Raw genomic sequence first — 22,814 nt, 5'->3', positions numbered from 1 at the left:
CAGCAAGGAGGATGTCTATCTTATCCTGTAGAGCTTTCAACTCCTTCCTCGTTTGCTTATCCTCAGTTCTACTGCTTCTGTCGTGGTCTCCACTGTAGACTGCATCACTCTTTACCATGTTGTCAACCAGTTCTTCTGCATCCTCCTCAGTTCTCCCCAAGAAGAACCCATTGCTAGCTGTATCCAGTCTGGCTCTGTACTTAGGAAGAGCACCACGGTAGAATGTGCTCAGCAAGCTCTCCTTAGAAAAACCATGGTGTGGGCATTGAGCTTGGTAGCCCTTGAATCTCTCCCAGGCTTCACTGAAGCCTTCCAAGTTCTTCTGTTGAAAGCTGGAAATCTCGTTTCTCAGCTTAGCAGTTCTTGAAGTAGAGAAGAACTTCTCCAGAATGCTTTCTTGCAGTCATCCCAAGTAGTGATGGAGTCACTGGGTAGAGACTTCTCCCACTGACGTGCCTTATCCCCCAAAGAGAAAGGGAATAGCTTGAGCTTTAAGGCATCTTCGGACACACCATTGGTTTTTGACAACCCACAGTAGCTGTCGAACCTGTCCAAGTGATCAAATGGATCCTCTAGAGCCAAGCCATGATACTTGTTGTTCTCGATCACGTTGAGGAGTCCTGACTTGATCTCAAAGTTGTTGGCTGCCACAGCGGGTGCTCGGATTCCCAATCTATGACCATGAATGTTTGGACGGTCGTAAGTGCCAATGGGTCGAGCTGCTCGCTGTTGGTTAGGTTTGTTGTTAGCGCCATTGACGCCTGCATCTTCTTGATGAACGTCTCCCATGTTAGTGTTCAGTCTCTGCAATTGAGCCTGATGTTCTTCTTCTCTTCTCTTTCTAGTACACTCTCTCTCTAAAGCCCTGATGTCTGCTGCTCTTGGAACTAGGTTTGATGGACCCCTGCTCCTCAAGTTCATACACCTGTAGATTAAAGGGAGGTGAAGAAGAGTCAGTAACAAAAGAAAATAAAAATGACTTAGTCTCAAGCAAGTGACTAAATCTCAATGTTCAAATCTACTCAGAATTTGGCAACGGCGCCAATTTGATGTTAGGAGTTTTCAAGGCTCCTAAGACAAATGTTGTAGTATAAATGATTGTCGAACCAGTTCTGAGGGATATCAAAGCACTGAGAATGCAAGTACTCACTTAATCTAAGTGCAACCAATGATTTAGATGGGTTTTAAACTACTACTAAACTAGAAAGCAATAACAGAATGAAACTTTCTTGACTAAGGGAAAAGAGAACTCATGGGCATAGGGATTAGACCTTGGGTGATCAAGTATCGAACTAAGGATGGCAAATGATCAATCAAACTATCAACCTTAAGCCTAGACACAATTCTAAGCAAGCTCTATGTCTAGATGAATGCTCATTTGCTAACATATCTCAAACATCAAATGTCTTTGGTTGAATAATATGAAAGCAATCATTACTAACAAGTCTATTAGCTATCTTAGCATCTTTAACAACAAATGTCTTTGGCAAAGTATACTAAAAGCCTAGGAGAGTTGTCTCAGGCATTTCATCAAACACCTTTTGGGTGGGAAATGTCTATTGATCAACTTTTGAGTGGCCAACTCAGAAGATGCATTATGAATACTCTACTAGCAAGGAACAAGAATGATCTACACTAAAACATCCTAGAACTAACCTAATCACCCTTAATCTCCCTAACCCATGAATTCAAAAGGTGATTACTCACTAATCTCCATGATTCCTCTTAAACCCATGTTGGATTTCAGATTAATCATGTAGAGAAATAGATAAGAAATCAACAATAACACAAGAACATAACAATCAAAATCCAAGAGATTCTTGTGTATTTCTCAATAGATCAAAAGATAAAAGATAATCTGCCACTGGTGGCTACAAAAGATGTTTAAAACATAGGTTTTTCCAAGTGCAAAACGTCCAAAATAAATTGCAAAAAGGCCCTTAAGAAATCATGATTTTCGGCAGCAAAATAACGCGGAGCGACTTGCAGGTGTCGCTCCGGGAAGTCGCTCCAGGGCCGATTTTTGGTGTCTCCGGGCGAGAGGTCGCGAGCGACTTTGGTGTGTCGCTCCAACGGGTCGCTCTGGATCGGGAGCGACCTTGGTAGGTCGCTCTGAGAGGTCGCTCCAGGCTTCGCTTCGTGTCGTCTCTCCATAAAGACGCGAGCGACCTCGGGGTGTCGCTTTGGGAGGTCGCTCCGAAAGGGGTGTGAGATGCGAGCGACCTCGGTGCATCGCTCTGGGCAAGTCGCTCTGGGCTTCCTACGGGATGAATATGGCGAGCGACTTCACGGGGTCGCTCTAGCTAGGTCGCTCTGAGAAGTGGGACACAGCGACTTCGTGGTGTCGCTCCGGGAGGTCGCTCCCATGCTCGGTTCGTCCAATGGTTACCTTTTTACCTCTTTCGAGCTCCAAATAACCTCATGTGGTACTCCAGTACCTAATAGAGACTCATGTATGCAAAATGCAACCTAAACATGTTTAAATCCTAATCTATATGATGAAAATGTTTATGAATGAATGTGTAAAACAATGCAAATATGCAAGATATCAGATTCGTATATGCGCTGCTCTTCATTTATACCTGAGTCTCTTCGGTTCATTCGTGCAAGATAAGATTCAAGTTACGGAAATAACTATTTTTTAATATTTTCCACATTGTTAAAAGAAAAGTTTCATTAGTATGTAATAATGAACACAATTTTTTTTTGAAGGAAATAATGAACACAAACTTACACTAATATATATAGAGTTTAGCACGTTAACTTAACATGACATACAAGTTAATTCGTCCTATATATGGTGATAGGTGTATTATTAATTAAAACTACATTTGTACCCGCATGTACGTGTAGATATATGTTTGTTTTTAAAATAACATTTAAAATATAAAATAAGTTATTAAAATCTATATTTAATATCATTTTTATGTATATAATTTTATGATAATTTTTTAAAAAAAATTGGGATATACTATTTAATTTCGAAATTAGTTACTGAAATATATATAAAGTTTGGTCTAGACTAAATATGATAAACAAAATAATTGCATAATGATAATATATTTAGTTTTTCTTAGGAATGTTATTGTTTAGATGCATATAATGTTTCTGTTAGAAAATATCATAGATGCATACATTTAGGATAATTAGTGTAGTTTCTAATTAATGGTATAACGTAGACTTTTGTATGGTAGATAAAAAGTAGGACCCTAAATTAATAGATTAGATGGCATACTTAATGAGATATTATAAACTAACATAAGCTTTTATTGCTAATTATATATATCTTAAACAAAGAATACGAAGAAATGGTATAGGTTATCTAAAACTAAAACCATAAAATAAAAAATAAGTAAGGTAAGCAAGAAAATTAAAATTATAAAACCTCGTTAATTTTCACAATAATTAATAAATGTGTGTGCATTCGATTGTGACCATTATATTGTATGTGATTGAATTTTTAGTGTTTTCATTAAAAAGGATTATGTTTAAAATTATCCATCTGATTTTTTTAATAAAAATATATCAAACAAGTATATATTCCATAAGAAAATGTTTTTTTATATATATTTACATTTATCATCAAATAAATCATATTTTAAATTATACTAGAGCTTGATCCGCACATCCGTGCGGGTACTATTTTTATTTTATAAATATATAATTAATTTATAATTTAAATTATTTATAATTTATTGTTATATATAATGTAATTCTATATAAATATATAAATATTTGTTATATATATTTTAATTTATTATTAATTGTTATTATATAAAAAATATAACTTCTAGTTTGGTACAATAAATTCATAACTTGAAATAATCAAATAGATAATCTCATCAGAATATATATTTTAGTTTTTACAGTTTCCATACAAAAAATATTTTAAAATTAGTTAGCTATACTATAGAACAAATATTTGTTTAGGATCATTTTTATTTTATTCTTGTGTTTCAACAAATATACTTTAGCATCTACATTTTTAGTATATCGTAGGATTTTATAAGTAAATTTTATACATGCTTTACAAATTTTAACTTGTTTTAATGATAAATAAGTTTTTTAATGATTTTTTAAAAATAAAATAAGTTCATTTAATATATTTTTTATATTTAATTTATATAGTAATTCTATTTTAATATAATATAGGCTATCAATAGAAAATTTATGAAAATAGCATACAATTATTTTATAATAACATCTTAATTAACATTGTTTTGAATAATATTATACTTTTAATTACGAAATTAATTAATGCATTATTATATAAAAGTATTTAATTTTTAGTAAGATTTTGTTAGATTTTTTTGTCTATAAATTTTTATAATTAAAAATAATATTAAAACAATTTTATAGGTGAAGTTGTTATATGTGTTCATTATATAAGATGTGATATCTTAATGATACCAAAATGTTAATTTGAAATAAATGAAATATGATTTTCTAGTAAAGGTCTATTTCTTAAAAAGTCACACATGAATAGAAGTTGTGACTTATATTTTAATAGAATAGATAAAACTTGAAATGTGTCTATGAAGGCACTTTATTTTCATAAGAATTGATTTTCAGGTTTTTAGGTGTTTCGTCTAGAAAACTTTTGAAATCTCAAATTTTTAGTATCTTACTTTTGCTATAAAATAGTCCAACACAAAATAATGCAAGTAGATAGATTCTAATAAATTATAAAACTGTTCACTGCAAATATTTGCTATTTTTCCAAAAATAATATTATTTTGGATGATAAGATATCATTATTTTAGATGATAAAAATAATCAAATTCAATCACGTGGGGAAATTCAGTGTCGCTGTTGTAATTTTAGTTGGAAAGCTAATGCTTTGAGTTGTTACTGTGAAATTTGAGAAACAATTGTCAATGAGTTGGGTGCTTTAACCATTCATCCAATATTACTCAAATAATTTGAATAATAATTGTCATAGCACCCCAGGCTAGGAATATTACTAACTTTGTCAGCAAAACTTTTCCCCAAACGTGTATCATGATGATAGCTATGGTTTCGGTGATTATCATGCAGTCTTCACCAATACCATTAATTTATTGTAGCGCATGCCACATCATAACAAAACGTTTAATTAACTTGTATCCTTTCTATTTTATAATACTTGATGTTTAAAAAAAATTGTGTTGTTTCAAAATAAAAGATTTTGGTTATTTTTATGCAATTTTAACTTTATTAAAAACAATTTAACCAATTATATTTCAAAAAAAAAATAGTTAGTTTTTTGTAACATATTAATAAAGGCTTATTTGTGATATAACCAAAAAAAAGTAAAATTAATTTTGTAGAAAGAGGTTAGAGAGATAGGAAGAGGAGAGAGGGTGTGATTTTGGTTATATAATGAATTATGGGTTTTTGTTTGGTTATATCACCTAATTTCCCTATTAATAATTAGTTAAATTATTGTTTATTTATAGTTTTAATAAAAAAAATTACAGAAAAAGTAATTTTTTAATCTTTGGGCTTTCATCAAGTATTATGAAAGGAATATATAATAAGGAAAACTTTACACCAAAAGTTGGATCATGATGATAGCTATAGTTTATGTGATGATTATGCAGTCTTCATAGATATCACTATTTTTTTCATTTTAACCAGTGGTGGTAATCCAGTGGCGTTTGAGGGATTAAATCTAATACGGTAAACCCTGGTTCGAACTTCGCTGGCCACACGGATATGGACTATTGCTTTCGGCTCATTTAAATGCCCAGGAAAAGGTCTATCCGTGGAATGTACCTCCACCCAGGGATTAAGTCTGTGTCTTTAATAGATCCAGGTTTAACCTTTTTTTTCATTTTTAGTGCATCCCACACCTTAAGAATACACATACAATTTTTTACAAAAAAAAAAAGAATACACATACAAATATTTCGTGATGTGTATAAAAAGTTTTGTGATGTATGTAATATATTAGGAAAGTATGACTAATTTAAAAGTAAATGATATAAAGATTTAACGTAGTTTTATGATGTATGTAAAATATCAGGAAAGTAGATGACTAGCTTAAAAGTAAATTAATGATATAAAGATTTAACATGGTTGCCAGTTAGCTATGTCTCGTATTTCTTTTATGATGGAAAATAGATGACTAATGTTACACGGGTTATATATATGCCCTTCACACAAGAAGTCGTTTTTAGATGTATGCTCTTTTCAGGCCATACCAACAGCTCGAAACAAGTTCAAAACATGTTCTTCCTTATTTGTAAACGATAAGCAATTAAAAAAAAACCGTAAACGATAAGCAATTATCACCTCGTCGAGATGTAGATTACCGGATTAAGAGCTGTTGGTATGGTCTAAAAAAACCGTAAACGATAAGCAATTTTCTTTCTTGGCACGATTATTAATTTTTCTTACAAACGAGTAATCAAGTATATGAAGATTTTATTTTAATCGCAACAGGTTGAGGAAGTCTTTGAAAATAAAGACAACGCTGATATATTACCTTGAAAGTCATTGTTTCTGCTGATGTAAATATTTGAATCTGATAACTCCACATAACAGATAATTTTCTCTTTCATTTTAGTCTGATTGGCCATCTTTTCCGTATTCAATAGAATTAAACTACACGGACCCTCAATTTGAATTAATTGATATACTCATTGAAGTCGAAGAAGATTTGTTATTAATTGGAATGGTGCTGTTACAGACAGTTGGTAGGGACTTAGCTTTGTATTAGAAAGAAGATCTCACATCAAAAATATGAAAAAAGACTTGAGTAATATATAAGGAACTTTGGTCAATCCACTAATTGTCAATTGGTTTTAAGTTGAAAGCCCAAGAAACTTATCATGGCAACATCATACCAAAAAAAAAAAACTTATCATGGTAACAGAGCCATGTTCAATACCCTGACCCATTAATCCGGCCCGGACAGTGGCCCGATCATTCCATTAGCTGATGGCCCATAGAAGGCTCAGTTCTACCGAGATCGCTAGAAAAATAAAGCATGATTTCGGAGGGGGTATGATGGATTCTGCGAGACTAATAGTTATACGCACCATTATCTCGAGGGAGGGTATTGGAGAGAAGATCTCACATCAGAAAAATATGAAAGGAACTTGAGTAATATATAAGAGATTTGGGCTAATCCACTAATCGTCAATTGGTTTTAAGTTGGAAGCCCATAATAAACCCGAATCTAACATGGTATTAGAGCCAGGTTCAATACCCTGACCCATTAATCCGGCCCGGACAGTGGCCCGATCATCCCATTAGCTGATGGCCCATAGAAGGTTCAGTTCCACCGAGATCGCTAGAAAAATAAAACATGATTTCAAAGGGGGTATGATGAATTCTGTGAGATTAATGGTTATACACACCATTATCTCGAGGGAGGGTATTGGAGAAAAGATCCCACATCAGAAATATGAAAGGGACTTGAATAATATATAAGGGACTTGAGTCAATCCACTAATTGCCAATTGGTTTTAAGTTAGAAGCCTAAGAAACTTATCAATTTTAGATTATAATGGGACAAAATTAAATCAACCATCAATAATTGTGAAAATATATTGATAAGATTTTTGGAGTTTATTAGTTTTTATTAAAGAAGCCAACTTTATAATGATTAAAATAGTTTCATGTACCCTATTTTTTGTTGTTAAAAAGTATTGAAGAAAACATCATTAATATTGTGAAGTTTATTATTCCATTGTTAAAAATAAATCTTCCAAATAAGTTTATTACTCCTTTATTAAGTAAACCAAAACAAATCTTCTAAAAACATATTTAATCAATAGTTTTGGGATATTGCGAAGGATAAATTAACTTGTATGGTTTGTATCCTTTTATATATATATATTTATGTATGTATGCGCTTGTTAACTTTCTTAATCATGCGAATAATTAAGAGAAGATTACCGGATTATGTCTTTCACGCATTAGCCCTCCGAAACTCACATTCTTTTTGTTTTTGATAACATTTTCTTTTGCAAAGTAGAGTCCCGTGAATACGAAAGTTATGTACCAGATTTGATTCTTTTTGGTAACAAAGTTCATGGGGATGCAAAGCAAACAAACAAGCATACTCTTGAAATCCATAATGAAGGGGTAATGGGTTCTCACTTATGAATACTTGAAGATATTAGTGGTTCAAAATGAGAGTTTTTTTGTCTTCTTAAAGCACAGTGGTTACCAAGATAAAGAAATGAGGTTCTCATCAAATCTACTGTGTTAGGGTTCCCAACCTACATTATGTCTAGTTTCTTGCTTTCTTTAGATATATGTGAAAATTTATGAATACCATTGAATGAGATGAAGTGGTATTTATAGATAAATATGAATGAATTTCTGATAGATTTCCGATGATCAACAAAATATATGTCAGAAATACATTGGTAATTTTGAATTTTAAAATAATTCTATAGTGGTTATATATTTCGTCTGAAATCCGTCGAAATTTCTTGATGAATTTCTGACGATTTATATTTTCTGTCAATATTTAGTCAAAGACAAATTAAAGTTTATGATAGATGTATTATTTTGTAGGTAATTCAATCCATTCAAAATTTTCAACGAATTTCTGATAAATTGTGACAAAATTTATTTCAATTATCTTTTGTTAATTCTTCGGAAATTCCATATGGTAATACTTTCGATTAAATTCGTTGGAAATTATCATTTTTTGTAATGTGAAAGTTGTTTTTTTTTTGTGCCGGAACAGCAACAACTTCACTGTAGATGAAAATAATTGAATTTTATCATTCCGCATTTTAAATGATTTTTCCCTGTCATTTATTTTTTTCTCCGTATTTAAAAAAACTGAACATTCGGACCCTCAATTTGAAATTATTGACATAGCAGTCTATAACGGGACAAAATCAGATCAACCACCAATAATTATGAAAACGTGATAAGCTTTTGGAGATTTCTAAAATAATTACCAATATATTATTTATTATAAGATGTCATTTTTAGAATGATTAAGCGTTTAAAACAGTTCCATGTAGCTACTCTTTTGTTAAAAATGTATTTACAAAATATTAAATTTATTTTTTAACATAGAAAAAATAGAAATTAATGTGAAAAGAAAAAATTTACCATGTTAGTACGCTATGTTCTTTTAAGATATGTGGCTTTATTTAGGATAAGTAAGTTTATCTAAAAATAGTAGATTGATATTTCACTACACAGATTTTTTGAAATGTAAATTTTATGTTTAATATTATAATATTACACATAGTTTGTAAACCTAATTTTGTAAGTAGATTAGTGTTCAACAATGGTATTTTTTCTTTGTGATAGATTTGATGACCGAGTGGTAGACTTATCCCTATCGACTGGTTAATTTATCTGTATGTCGTTTGATTAATTTAGTTTTGATAGTTTTTATTAATAGTTTTGTGTTAAAGATCAAATAATTCAAGTTGAGGGAAGCCTAGACGTCAAGAGAGAGATGTAAAAAAAATTACTGTGCTTTAAACTGATGGTTTGAAATTCTATAACTCTGAAATTAGTTTGGTTAATTTGTTTTGCTTTTATTTTTAATTTTTTTTGTTTGTTTCATCTATTTCATTGCCAACTTATTTTAAACCTAAAAAAGTTTTAGTGTTTCTTCTAATATATTTAGAAAGACAAATCTTCGGTTCATAAAAGGTAATTGATACTCTATCCGTGCCAGTTTAGTTTTCGTTGTAGAGTAAATTTTTTTGTTTTAAAACAAGTGTCGGTTTTTTAATTTCAATGATTTTTTTTTTTGATTTTCTATTCCAATCTATTTTTCTATGGGATTAGGAATATTGGTAATAATGTTTTTATTTATAAAATATAGAAAATTATTTTTTTATTAAGCAGTGTGTCCAATTCTAAAACGACAATTAAAATGAAACGGAAAGAGTATATTTTAAAGCAGTAGTAGTGATAGTTCTTATCGATTTCGTTCATGGTTCTTTAGTGATGGTGATAGAGTTTTCGGTGCAAATTATAGTTATTCCGAAAAGCATCACAAAATTCTAATTAATTGACTATTTGAAACGATGATTTCTTTGACTATCATTTATCAATAGAACAATATAAAAAGTTTTTACGTCACAGTTGTTTCTAATGGAACAATAATAAGAGAGTGGCAACCCTTATCAATTCAGGCTAAAGCATGATGTTCTTGGATTATTGGGCAGATTTTTTTTTGAGATATTCATCTATTCCAAAAAAAAAAGTAGCTTTTATATAAAAAAACTTTAATATCCATACTTAAAATAGATATGTTATGTAATACAATTCGGACAACTAAACTAGTGATACATAATCTTTGTTTACCGCTATATATTTTAGATACACTAGTAAAAATATTCACTATAGCCACAGATTAGCCGCAAATAAATTGTGGTTAGAATTAAGGGAAAATTTGGATAAATGCACTTCAATAAAAATATAATTTGAAAAATACACTTTTGTTTATAGTTTTTGAAAAATACACTTATCTATATATAAATTTACCAAATTTCCCAATCTTAATATTTATCAATTCCTATTAAACAATTTTTAAAAAAATTATTTTAAAAGAAAATCGCTAGAGAATAGGGAATATCTTTTTAATATACTTTTTAACAGGGAATATCTTTTCAAGACTAGTCTCGTCTTCTTCTCGTATCCATTCAATTTCTGAAATTTATTTCTTTTCTCTCTAGTTTTACAGATTCTTCCTCTCATCTCAAGAGGTTTGTTGATTCATCAATCAGATTTCAATTTCTAATTTTGCTTACACGGTGGTTTTTCAAACGTCGAAAAAGTGTTGCGATGCTCAAATCTTCTCTCACGCCTAAAGTTGAAAAGAAGCTCAATAGAAGGTGTGATTTGGCGTCTACTTTTGATGTTCAGTCTATAAATCAACATGAGTTTCAGGTTACTGATGGGTCAAGAAATTACTTGGTTGATCTTCAACAAATGACTTGCACATGTAATGTGTTTAATGTTGACAAGATCCCTTGTAAGCATGCTGCTAAGGCTGCAACAAGTCGAGACTTTAACCCTGGGTTATTTATGCATCAGTACTACTCAAAGGCAAACATTGGTGCTGCATATTCAGAGAGTATAAGACCCATAGATGAGTTGCTGGAAGCAAGCGAAATACCTCCACATGTTGTGGCTTATAAATGGTTTCCTCCAGATTTAAAAGAGGTGCTGGAAGACCTGTGAAAAGAAGATATGAATGCTTTGGAGAACAAGCAACAGCTAAAAAAAAAGCACGAAAACAAGCTTGCTCAAGATGTCATCGTTCAGGACACAATCATGTCAGTTGCGACTTTGGAATTTGAAGTTTGTTCTGTTCTAGACGTTTGTTCTAGACATTTTTTCTGCAATGTTTGGTTTTGGTTACTCTAGGTTTTGGTAATTGTCTTAGTTTTTATTTTGTAATAAGGTTGATTATTTTCACAACATTTGTTATGTTTTCCATTTGTTCTACACCTTTTGAAGAATTCTGCTTCTGTTCAAGTTCCACGCAAGTGTCGTTTATGTGTTAGATGGACTCTGAAATTGCAGAGCACAAAATCTGTAAATGCTCGTTCTAGTTTCATACTCTTATCTGATTGATCCCATGAGAGAACTCTTTAGCTCCAACTTTTTGTTTTGTATTTCTTTAGCTCCTACTTTGTCCAAGACCGTTTGTCTCTGCTACACTTGTTACCCTTTAAAGAAGTTAAAAACATAGATTTGGTAGAAACTAGACAGTAGTAGTCAAAAAGACAGCACGGTGGTGTAGTTAAACTATAACCTAAGAGATTGTTACACTTATAACTGAAACTCTCCCGCCATAGAGAAGATAAACGCATAACCCCTGGCTCATTAACGAGAGTGGTGTGGAGTCTTTTGTTAAAGACGACTACACGGGAGAGGCCGCATGTTGGAAGAAACAGAGCAAGGCTACTCGGCACAAGAAGGAGATGCTTACCTATGAGTGAAAGGAGGCATTATCCGGTTGTAGAGACAACCGAAGAAGACGTGGAGAAGATTCACGCACAACAACACAAGACTTCAAGGAGGTGTGAAAACAATCATGTGAATATTGGAGTTTATAAATGTTGTAACAATCAGGGACTACAATGTCATGTTGACACAGGATAAGTCCTGCAATATTTAGTATTGTTACTATTGTGACTAGTACTAGTCTCTCAACTGCAAGAACCTCATAAACGTGGAACTTTTGTGTTAAGTGACTAGGAAGTAACTGAGGAGCAATGGCGGAATGATATGATAGAACTTGAATTTTGAATGATGAGACTGCTCATTTGTTAATGTATTTTTCCTACTTAACCTGTTCCATCAGAAGATATCATCAATTGCTACATTCGACAAAGGCAGATCGTCCTCCTTTTCCATCTCCACTCCCGGTTCAAACTCTGTCAATTTAACATCCGCAAGTTTCATCCTCCCATCATGATACCATGTCAAACCAACGAACACAAAATTTCAATATAACTAAATAAAAGATAGTAGGAGACAAACGTGATTTGCTTTTTCTTTTAACAACGTGACTTGTTTATATAAGTTGAAGAAAATAAAATAAAAGGAAATCTGTATAAACTTCATGACAAAGTCAAAACAAATCATAATTTACATATTTATCTTTGTTATTATAAATGATAAAATAACATGTTTATCTTAAACAAAATAATTTTGATATTATTTTATTAATTTCGAATTTATATACTAATTTCGAATTTATATATTAATTTCGAATTTATATATTAATTTCGAATTTATATCTTAATTTTTGAAATATCTTGGGTAAAAAAGTCAATTCATAATTAAAGAAGTGTATTTTTCAAAAAGTAAAATATAAAATGCAATTTTCAAATTTCAAATCTCAAATAGGGTATTTTGCAAATTATCCCTAGAATTAAAAAGTCACGGTCTAACCACATATTAGTAGAAATATCCACATTTTAAAAAATAACTATGGTTAAATTGTAGTTATTTATAGACACTTCCTATAAATTGTGGCTAACCCATATTTATTTTAGCCATGATTTGAACCGTGTTTATAAATATCTACAATTTTTAAAATATATGTTGTTGCTAACAAATACCACTTTTTTTTTTGTTTTGGATCTTCAAAATAATTTCCATAGGAGATCCGGATCTAATTTTTTTCTGATCCTTTGATAAAAAAATTCATTTTCTTCATATAAAATATAATTTACTACACATTAGAAAATATAGTTGAATCGTTACTTTTATACAAAATCATAAAATCTAATTCCTAAACTTTAAACTTAAATTTTACATTTAAAACTATATATCTAATCATTTTAAAACATGAATCTTAACTTTAAACTCCAAGCCAAAAAAAAACTTTAACCTCAAATCTTAAATTTAAACTTGAAACCTATACCCCAAACACCAAACCATATATCTGAAACATTAAATCTTCAAATTTTAACTTCTTAATTATTATAGTGAAATTAAAACATTATATCAAATATAACTATTAACTATACACATAAAATAATTGTTAGAACTATTAGCATATTAACTTTGAATAACATTAATCATTTAAAATACATATAAATTTTGAAACCCTAAACACTAAACAAAAAAATTAATACTATAATATGAATTAAACTAAGATCTTAATCTTATAACAAGTTATAACTTTTCAATATAAATTTTTGAAATCTTAATCACAAACCTTATATCTAAAATCTAAACCCTGTATTCACCAAATTCCAAACTCCAAAATCATAAAAATAACCTTCACTTTTTTTTTGGACAACAAAAGTAACCTTCGCCTTTAAACTTATTTTTAAACTAAATCAGCAAAATGTAAATCATAAGCATATAAAATCTAAATCATAAAACAAAAATATAACCAAATTATATATACAAATAATTAAATATTTACATACAAACTTTACAGGATTTAAACATTTACATACAAACCCTTATATCTAAATCTAAAACCTATTAAATTTGATTCTAAAAATTAAATTCAAAACAATATTAAATAAAATTATAAATTAAAGTATTATAAACTGAAAAATCTAAGAAACAAAATCAATGAAAACTAAGCAAAGAAATTGTGAATTGTCAGCACTTAACTTTTTTGGTGGTTAGTATGTCGCTATATCAAAAATTTCTACTAGTGATCAAATGAAACTTTAGTTTTGAAAAAGATGTACTGCTGTCAAAAAAAAAAAAAAAAAAAAAAAAAAGATAAAGATGTACTATCCTCTTGAATAGCATAGAGTAAGGACCTAATTTCTGATCCACTCACGCCTTAAAGCTCAACAAGGTATTCGTATTTGTCAGCACTTAATTTTCTTTATATATCTTTTCAAGTAAAAGTTGAGTTTGAGGTAGACAATAATGGAACTGAAGCTAGAAGTGACCGGAAGAGAAGTGATCAAGCCTTCTTCACCCGCACCTCATCATGATCGCCTCCAACTTTCCTTGTTCGATCTCAGCTGTCCAGCAATCTACGTGGCAACTACCTTCTTCTTCAAATCCATCACCGGATCAGAGTCCCCGGAGTTCATATCCCGGAGGCTTAAAACCTCTCTATCCGAGACTCTCTCACGTTTCCCTCCTCTTAGGGGTGGGCATTTTACCCGAAATCCGAAGTGGCACCCGAACCCGATCCGAAAAACCCGAACCGAAATCCGAACCGAAGTAGCAAAATATCCGAACGGGTATTGAATTAGGAGAGATTGGATATCCGAACCCGAACGGGTAATATCCGAACCCGAATGGATATCCGAAAATAACCGAACATATGATAATTAATCTTATATTTATAGTTTACATCTTTCATTTTATATAAAATATTTATATTGATACTACACATACTTTAAATTCATATGATATACATACAATTACGTAGAAGATGATTTGCTATTCGCTTAAAATGCATGTCAAACTTCTTATTTCAGCAATTAACAAAAAGTTACATCCAAAATTTAAAAACAATAACCAAATTAATGTCTTTTTAGTTTGAAAATGTTATGTCCAAATATATTAACCATGCAATCTATTAAAAATAAAAAATAGTTAAGTGAAAAGTTATATATTTAAATACAAGAAATTTGAGAAATGAAAATTTTCATTTTTTTTTCTTCAAAATCTAAATATCCGAACCCGATCCGAAATAACCGAAACCGAACTTAAAATACCTGAACCCGACCCGAAGTACAGAAATACCCGAACGGGTTCTACACCTCTATACCGAAATATCCGAAAATCCGAAATACCCGACCCGAACCCGAACGGGTACCCGAACGCCCACCCCTACCTCCTCTAGCTGGACATCTAGAAGGCATCTCCTTATCCTGCAACGACGAAGGAGTCATCTTCACCGAGGCACGCACCGTTCTCCTCCTCTCGGACTTCCTGAGAAACCTCGACACCGACTCTCTTGCAGAGTTTCTCCCTGAAGTCGAGCAGGGAGAGTCTGCGGGGACGTGGCCTTTGCTGAGAGTCATGGTCAGTTTCTTCGGGTCAGGATCAGGAGTCGCGGTCACTGTTGGCATCTCTCACCAGATCTGCGACGCAGCCTCACTGTTAAACTTTGTCCGAGCCTGGGCCGATACAGCGAAAGGGACAGCAACAAGTGTTCCTGTTCCTCAGTTCGCGGGAACTACAATCTACCCTCCTCCTTATAGCTCTTACCAGTCTCCTTCGCTTGATGACCTCTACGAGCTTCGAGGAAAATGTGTAACCAAGAGACTCGTCTTTAAATCTTCCAAGATCGCTGAGCTTAAACTCAAAGCCGCTAGCGAAAGCGTCCCGGTGCCTACACGTGTGGAAGCCATCATGTCGCTTATTTGGAGATGCGCCGCAAAAGCCTCACGGTCTAACTCACTTTCTCCAAAGTCAACGCTGATGACTCAAGCTATGGACTTGAGGCTTAGGATCCCCACTAATGTTTTGCCGGAAAACGCAATGGGGAACCTACAATCTGCTTTCTTTCTCAAGAGAGAGGCAGAGAGCGAGTTGGAGATCGGTGAAATCGTGGCTGAGTTTAGAAAGATTAAAGAAGGTGTCAACGAGATGATTAAGGAGAATCTCCAAGGCTGTAATAATAATGATACTACCATCACCACCACCACACTTGGTCAGAACTTGTTGACTGCGATGGGAAGTTTCATGTCGGAGTACTTAAGACCGGGTATAGACTTGTACACAATGTCTAGCTGGTGTAGGAAGCCTTTCTATGAGGTTGACTTTGGATGGGGTAATCCGGTATGGATTGGACCTGCTTCTCATAACATCTACGATAACATAGTGTTCGTGGTGTTGATGGACTCAAAGGATGGTGAAGATGTAGAAGCTTGGGTAGGGATACCAAAACAAGACATGGCTACTTTCCTATGTGATGAAGAGTTGCTTTCTTATGCCATTATAAATCCCCCAGTGCTGATCTAAATAAGATTCCAAGCCAGTCAGTAACATCTCAATGTATGGGTGGAAAAATTGTAGTGGATATTTAATAATTGCTATATGCTTGATTTAATAAAATGTATGGCTGTTTGCATTTAGCTACGGTTTGAATAGTGTTTTGTCGTGCTTGGGGTTTCTTATGGATACAGAAACCAACCGAACATGTAAGATGTATTACTGGATACTGGTCTGTATCTAATGATATTGTTTGCATTATCGTCGAGAATAAGGCCGTGACATTACGCTCCTTTAAGCTGCTATACTGATTTCATCTATGACACTTCATTGAATATCTAATAATTGCTATATGCTTGATTTGATAAAATGGTTGGTTTTTTGCATTTCGCTACGGTTTGAATAGTGTCTTCTTCTGCTTGGGGTTTCTTATGGATACAGAAACCAACCGAACATGTAATGATATTGTTTGCATTATCGTCGAGAATAAGGCCGTGACATTACGCTCCTTTAAGCTGCTATACTGATTTCATCTATGACACTTCAATCAGTTGGAAGTTTTGAAACACAACAATCATTTCTATAAGACAATTTTGATTATTATTATTCTTAACGGTATACATACACATCAGAACCTTATTCAAACGTTTCATAAACGTATTATCCAAAGTGGGAAACTATTAAGCTATGTTCATTTCAACTTTGCCTCCACATGGTTCCATGCAATTAGACCACAACATTTTCGACCACGTCTCGAACAAACTTCCGCAACGCCACCTGCGAAGATCCACCATCCTCTAACGCCACGTGGCACTTCTCAGCCATCTCCTCAACTCTCTTCCTGACGTCACTACCTTCCTCCATCACGCGCCTCACCGCTCTCTCAATATCCTCCGCCGCAACCGTCTCCATCTCTCCGCCCAGCAAATCTCCTTTAAAGAACCTCCGTATCTCCACCGCCAATCCAAGCTCCTCCACCATCTCGAACGCGTTGATCTTCTGCTCCGCGTAGAGCGGCCACGTCACCATCGGAACGCCGAACCACAAGCTCTCAAGCATCGAGTTCCATCCACAGTGGGTCACGAAGCTCCCGATCGCCGGCTTAGCCAGCACCGCCACTTGCGGAGCCCATCCGATCACCTTCCCTCTCTCCGACGTCCGATCCGAGAATCCCTCCGGTAAAACTTCCTCCAGATCCGCGTAATCTCCGGGAGGCTCCGTCAGTATATCCGGCGATCCGCGGCGGAGAGACCAGAGAAACCGGTAGCCGCTTCGTTCCAACGCGACGGCGATTTCTCTCGTTTGCTCCTCGTTGAAACCTCCCATGCTCCCGAAACAGAGGAACACGACGGATCTCGCCGGTTGCTCGTCGAGCCACCGTAAAACCTCCGATTGCTTCCCTTCTACGACGTCGTTTTGGAGATGGAACAGTGGTCCCACTGGATACGCTTGAGGAAGGTCGTCACCACCATAACCGCCGCGGGAGAATATTTTCAAAGAGTGAGGCTCCAGCTCAGCAACGGTATTTACTAAAATACCCTTCATCTTTCGGAAGTTTCTCGCTTGGTCAAAAAAGAAGGGAAGCCACTGCTTCGAGGTGAAGAGATAAGGAAGACATTTCACGGGATAAGGACGAGTCAAACACGGGAAGTCCAACTCGTTGACCGACTCGTCCAGCTCGCTGACGTCATACTTCTTCTCGTCGAACATTAACTGGAGATGAAGCGTGATTCCTAGAAACGCAGCGTTCGACGTGTACATCATATACGTAGGGACTTTGAACTCGTCAGCTACTTCTATCATCGACGTGCAGAACATGTCGACGACGAATCCGGCGAGCCGCGGCGGCGAGTCGAGGAGTTTGGAGACTGCGTCTCTCACTTTCGGCTTTTGGTTGTCCATGTAGGCCTGAGGATCGAGAGGAACGTCGGGTGGTTGATCTGCGGGGGAGATGGTGACGTGGCGGAGGCGGTCTTGAGACGGCGTGAATAGGGGTGTAACATGGTCGGAATCGTCGGCGGAAGGGCGAGGGATGATGAGTACGGTGATTGAGAGACGATCATCTTCGTTGAGGAGTTTCTTGGCTAACTCGACGGTTGACCGGAGATGACCAATTTCCGCCGCGGGTATGAACACAAGTTCGATTTTCATTTTATTTGTTTTATATTTTCTTTCCTTTTTTGGGATTTGTCTTTTTCAGCGTTGACTGGTTTAGCCAGAAATGGTAAGGAAAGGTCTTGTGCGCGCGCTTATACAGTGATTTAAGTTGTTTGTTGGGTCACGAAAGACTGGCGCAATGAAACTAAATGGGCCAAGAAAAGGCTAAAATAAATTACAGCCGCCGCCGAAGGGAGCCCTATTTCTCAGTTTTTGGTTGTGTATATTTATCTGCTTTTTGTCTTCTGCAAATCATATGAGCTTTCTCTCTTCTTGTTTCTCTGATTTTTTTCATTTTTTTTGTCTTATGTTTTTGTGAAAGGGTATATGGTGATGTTACAATAATGTTGTGGACTAGAGTTTCAGATCTGGGCACTTCACCCAGAAGTTGAAGAGTAACCCTTGGCTGTCTGAGTATTCCCTTTTACACCGGTACTTATAAAATATAATTTTGTAATTGATCTTAAAAAGACAATCTTTTTGTTTTATGTTCTGTGTGGGCCTCTGTAAAAAGCTTATGATGATAAAAACAAATATCTTAGCGGATTTCAGTGAGGTTAATTGATCAATGATCTGAATTTGTTACACACACTGAGGCTTTTTAATATCAGGTTTATGTTTTGATGCTATGATGTGATAAAAGCACGAAGAGTGTAAGAAGAGCAGTGGACAATTACAAATTCTGAAAAGGGTTTGTTCTTGCCGTGAGCTTTCCTAATTAAACGACTTCTCCTTCCACTGAGCATATTAAACTTTCAGTGTTTTTTTCTTTTTTTTGTTGGCGTCCATTACCAATTCTGAGGGATAAATACAGTTTCTTCAGGTATAATGGCTTGTGACGCAATAGTTTTGTGGTATATCCTGATCATCTTGCTTTTTCTCAGTGCCTTTTGATCCTGGAAATGCCTCGCATATTGTATTTTTAATGTTCCTTTGTATGTGACATCCCAAACATCTTAACCTTTTTTAACTCCTGAACGAGTTTCTGTCGAGGCTGTGGTTGGTGCCATTATTGTAATTCAGATATTAATGTGAGACCATTATGGTAACTGGTTTCTTTTCTGTTAATCTCATTCTTTCAAGCTCTGGTCTTGCTTGTATCTCTATTTTAATAGAGCTTGAGAATTTTTGTGTTGATTGAATGTTGAATGGTATATGGTGATGATACAATTATGTTGTGGACTAGAGTTTCAGATCTGGGCACTTCACCCAGAAGTTGAAGAGTAACCCTTGGCTGTCTGAGTATACCCTTTTATCTTATATATTTAGTCTTTTGATCGATTATATATTTTAATTGTTATTCTTGTTCTTGTCTTGGCTTTAAATAGCTAATTTAAAAGCTTATGATGATAAAACAATAATCTTAGCGGATTTCAGTGAGGTTTATTGATCAATGATCTGAATTTGTTACACACACTGAAGCGCTATTTTACCAAGTTTATTATATATTTGATGCCATGAGTGTTAAGAAGGCGTAGCACAGTTACATACTATAGTAAGGCTGGACAAAATTACAGACTCTAGCAATGTTTGTTTTTGCTATTGGGCTTTGAAAATGATGAAGTTCTTGAGATAGTGATCAAAGGTGCATTAGATTGAATTAAAGCTGTAGATTACTGTGGCCTTCATCAGTATCATTCCACTCTAGTCTATTTGTATAAATTAAGACCAAACAAAATGCTAAATGATCAAGCGTTCATGACAGTAGGATCAAACAACGTTTAATTCATAAAACATGCATATACTATTTTTCTCACTTAATTCATAAACATGCATGTACTATTTTTCTCATTATTCAAAGTTCGTAATGAAATTCAAAATTTAAATAACTTGTTTAACTCTAATAGTGCAATATTATTCAATACTAAATCCAAATACTTCAAAAGCTGAAGCTATTGTGATTACCATTTAGACTATAATAGTATAACTATATACATAAATATAGGGAAAAGCGCATAAAAATTAGAGAAATTAGGTGGTATATACACAGAGAAAGTTGAAATTAGGTAAATACACATCTAGTGTGGAAAGCACTGTTAGATTTTTTTTAGTACGAAACGACCCCTACATACCTAAGGCCACGCTATCTTGCTCTAATAGATTGTGTCAGAGTCTAGTATATAGGGAACCACTTATTACACGCCATTATATGTACTACACTAGTACTAGTTAAAGATGTCGAGGGCAAATAGAAAGGCATCAATTACAGTTTTTTAAGTTTATTTGTTCAGTGAAAAGTCACTCCCTTTCAGTTGTCTACTTTCATAAACCAAAGAAATATCTATTTATCTTCCCCGGAGTGGTATTGGAAGTTTATCCGTCTGCGATATGGAGTATTTGCAGCTGCCGAAACGCATGTTTGCTGTCGGTGAAGAATCCGCCGCTATAGGGTTAATCCGACGCTCTAGATTCGGACGGAAGATCATATCTCAAGCCAAAAATGCTTCATCTTCTGGGTGTTTTGGCCAGTTCGTCGTGGTCTGTATGCTCATAGTGAAGAGAAAATACGAGATCTGGTTCCTTTTTTGCGGAGTAACCAGTTAGCAATGTTTCAAAATCTCTACTATCTATCTAATTTTGTTTGTGTTATTAACATTCATTTTTTTCTAATAGTCTAGACTATCTTTAAAGTAAAGTTGGTAGGGGGTAATTGTATTTGTGGAGGCTTATGGCTGAAGTAACATGTACGATGTATGGTAGCTGCTACTAATAATCACCTCTTTCTAATACATGAAAAATGAAGTTTAGTAAATTATACCCTTGATATTAGTAACTAAGTACAAACTTAACTGATGATATTATTTTTAACGCTTAGGTTAAAAGTATATATCAAACAATACGATTGAGAGATAAAGCATTGTTGATGTTATCGGTTGGAGGTAAGCGTATTTATGGCTGCTTCTACCCGAAGTAACATGTACGATGCCAGGTAGCTGCTAATAATAATAACCCCTTTCTAATACATGAAATGAAAATTGATAATTTATACCCTTGATATTACAAACTTAACAGATAATATTATGTGTAACGCTTAAAAGTATATATATCAAACAATACGAGTAAGAGATAAAGTATTGTTGATGTTATTAGTGTACGTTAACCAAAACACCAAGCATATAATACCCTGCAATTTTCCATTGGCATGTAATAATCAAAGTTGTCACTAACCTATCGATTGGCAATCCCAATTGATGATGTAGAGTTCGTCTTTAAAAATTGAGCACATATGTACGAGTGTTGTTAACCGAAACGATCATATGCTGATAGCTAACTATTTTTCTTTTTTTTTGCTAAATGGTAAATATTCATTAGTTAAAATGAAACTACAAAGTTGCATAAGCCCCCAAAAAAAGTGTAAAAAGACTTATGGAACAGATCGGTAGAATTAAAATCTGAAACAAATTTTAAAACTACAATTTCTGATCTAACTTCCGCCAAGGCGGGTAGGAAAACCGACCACGCCATTTAGCACGAACCCTAGTCTCCCGACGACGCTTCAAGGTACGAACCCTAAACTCCCGACGACGCTTTGAATACAAACCGAAAGACCGGAAAGACTCGCCACACGAACTCAACAGAGACTGACGACACCCATCCTTAGCACGAACCCAGCAGAAACCGACGACGCTTCACGACACGAACCCAGCGAATTCCTAAGACAATACAACCAAAGATCCGAAAAGTGACCGGGTAACCGAACCCGTCACTACCAAGAGCAAAAGGGAAAGCGGGTTGAATAGCGGCAGCTACTCCACGAAACGTAGCACTTTGACACACCGGGACCGAGCAGTCCGCAACCACCAGAGACTCACTCTAGTGCTGGGATGTTGGAAACTACTCCTCAGGCCACCGAGACCAGACCAAACCGAATGACACACCAGTATAGAACAGGTCTCCTCAGGAACCGTCACTGAGAACCAGTGACAAGATCGATCCAGACAGGAGATAAGCTTGCACGAGCAAAGCTATAACTCCATAAGACGTGACTAAAGTACAACTCAGAAACGGTGAGCCTCCGCGAAAGAATCAACCGTGAGAGTGTGACGGGAGAGCCATGACCGGAGAAGATCAAGGCGGAAGCATCTCTGTCACGGCAGGATAACATAGCCATAGACGACTCATCACCGACACCGTGCATTGAACAACACGCGCCGTCGTCAAAGCGGAGGAGCCGACACACGACGAATCCTACACCTTGGACGCGCCTTTGTGGATTAACCACTCAGAAACCACCTGAACGGTAGCCACACGAGCCTCCTCCGACGAGACGCCAAGCGAAGGAATGCATCATGCGCCACCGC

The 22,814-nt window shown here is 34.7% G+C and overlaps 2 protein-coding genes, 1 long non-coding RNA gene and 7 other non-coding genes across 12 annotated transcripts; 8 read left to right on the top strand and 2 right to left on the bottom strand.

Moving 5' to 3' along the window:
• Positions 1-248: 248 nt before the first annotated feature.
• On the top strand, positions 249-355 carry LOC117133125. The gene has a single exon (XR_004456966.1). It is a non-coding gene; the product is annotated as a small nucleolar RNA R71 (small nucleolar RNA).
• A 9,340-nt stretch (positions 356-9,695) lies between these two features.
• On the bottom strand, positions 9,696-15,486 carry LOC117133026. The gene is made up of 2 exons (XR_004456858.1): positions 15,254-15,486; positions 9,696-14,548 (listed from the first exon to the last, which is right to left on the bottom strand). It is a non-coding gene; the product is annotated as an uncharacterized LOC117133026 (long non-coding RNA).
• Positions 14,286-16,617, top strand: LOC103860772 (BAHD acyltransferase BIA1). The gene is made up of 2 exons (XM_009138438.3): positions 14,286-14,560; positions 15,263-16,617. Exons 1-2 carry the CDS (start codon positions 14,332-14,334, stop codon positions 16,384-16,386), a joined length of 1,353 nt encoding a protein of 450 aa, XP_009136686.1. The 5' UTR covers positions 14,286-14,331; the 3' UTR covers positions 16,387-16,617.
• A 313-nt stretch (positions 16,618-16,930) lies between these two features.
• Positions 16,931-19,520, bottom strand: LOC103860771 (UDP-glycosyltransferase 71B5). 3 transcript variants are annotated; one of them, XM_018657166.2, is made up of 2 exons: positions 17,942-19,520; positions 17,291-17,384 (listed from the first exon to the last, which is right to left on the bottom strand). In XM_018657166.2, the coding sequence occupies exons 1-2, from the start codon at positions 18,505-18,507 to the stop codon at positions 17,291-17,293; spliced, it is 660 nt and encodes a 219-aa protein (XP_018512682.1). In that variant the 5' UTR covers positions 18,508-19,520. The 3 variants fall into 3 exon arrangements, with proteins under 3 accessions (XP_009136685.1, XP_018512682.1, XP_018512681.1); XM_018657165.2 differs by having other exon boundaries at positions 17,291-17,355; positions 17,895-19,115; XM_009138437.3 differs by having other exon boundaries at positions 16,931-19,099.
• On the top strand, positions 18,835-18,935 carry LOC117133210. The gene has a single exon (XR_004457045.1). It is a non-coding gene; the product is annotated as a small nucleolar RNA Z157/R69/R10 (small nucleolar RNA).
• On the top strand, positions 19,025-19,113 carry LOC117133217. Its single transcript, XR_004457051.1, has one exon. It is a non-coding gene; the product is annotated as a small nucleolar RNA R11/Z151 (small nucleolar RNA).
• LOC117133220 lies at positions 19,136-19,260 on the top strand. Its single transcript, XR_004457054.1, has one exon. It is a non-coding gene; the product is annotated as a small nucleolar RNA Z152/R70/R12 (small nucleolar RNA).
• LOC117133240 lies at positions 19,304-19,430 on the top strand. The gene has a single exon (XR_004457064.1). It is a non-coding gene; the product is annotated as a small nucleolar RNA snoR80 (small nucleolar RNA).
• A 142-nt stretch (positions 19,521-19,662) lies between the features above and the next one.
• Positions 19,663-19,763, top strand: LOC117133209. The gene has a single exon (XR_004457044.1). It is a non-coding gene; the product is annotated as a small nucleolar RNA Z157/R69/R10 (small nucleolar RNA).
• An 87-nt stretch (positions 19,764-19,850) lies between these two features.
• Positions 19,851-19,938, top strand: LOC117133218. The gene has a single exon (XR_004457052.1). It is a non-coding gene; the product is annotated as a small nucleolar RNA R11/Z151 (small nucleolar RNA).
• The last annotated feature ends 2,876 nt before the right edge of the window (positions 19,939-22,814 follow it).

The sequence above is a fragment of the Brassica rapa genome, chromosome A03 (assembly GCF_000309985.2).
Source record: "Brassica rapa cultivar Chiifu-401-42 chromosome A03, CAAS_Brap_v3.01, whole genome shotgun sequence".
In the NCBI taxonomy this organism is placed as follows: domain Eukaryota; kingdom Viridiplantae; phylum Streptophyta; class Magnoliopsida; order Brassicales; family Brassicaceae; genus Brassica; species Brassica rapa.
The sequence above is the reverse complement of the archived record's forward strand: the minus strand, read 5'-3'. Positions and strand labels throughout refer to the sequence as shown.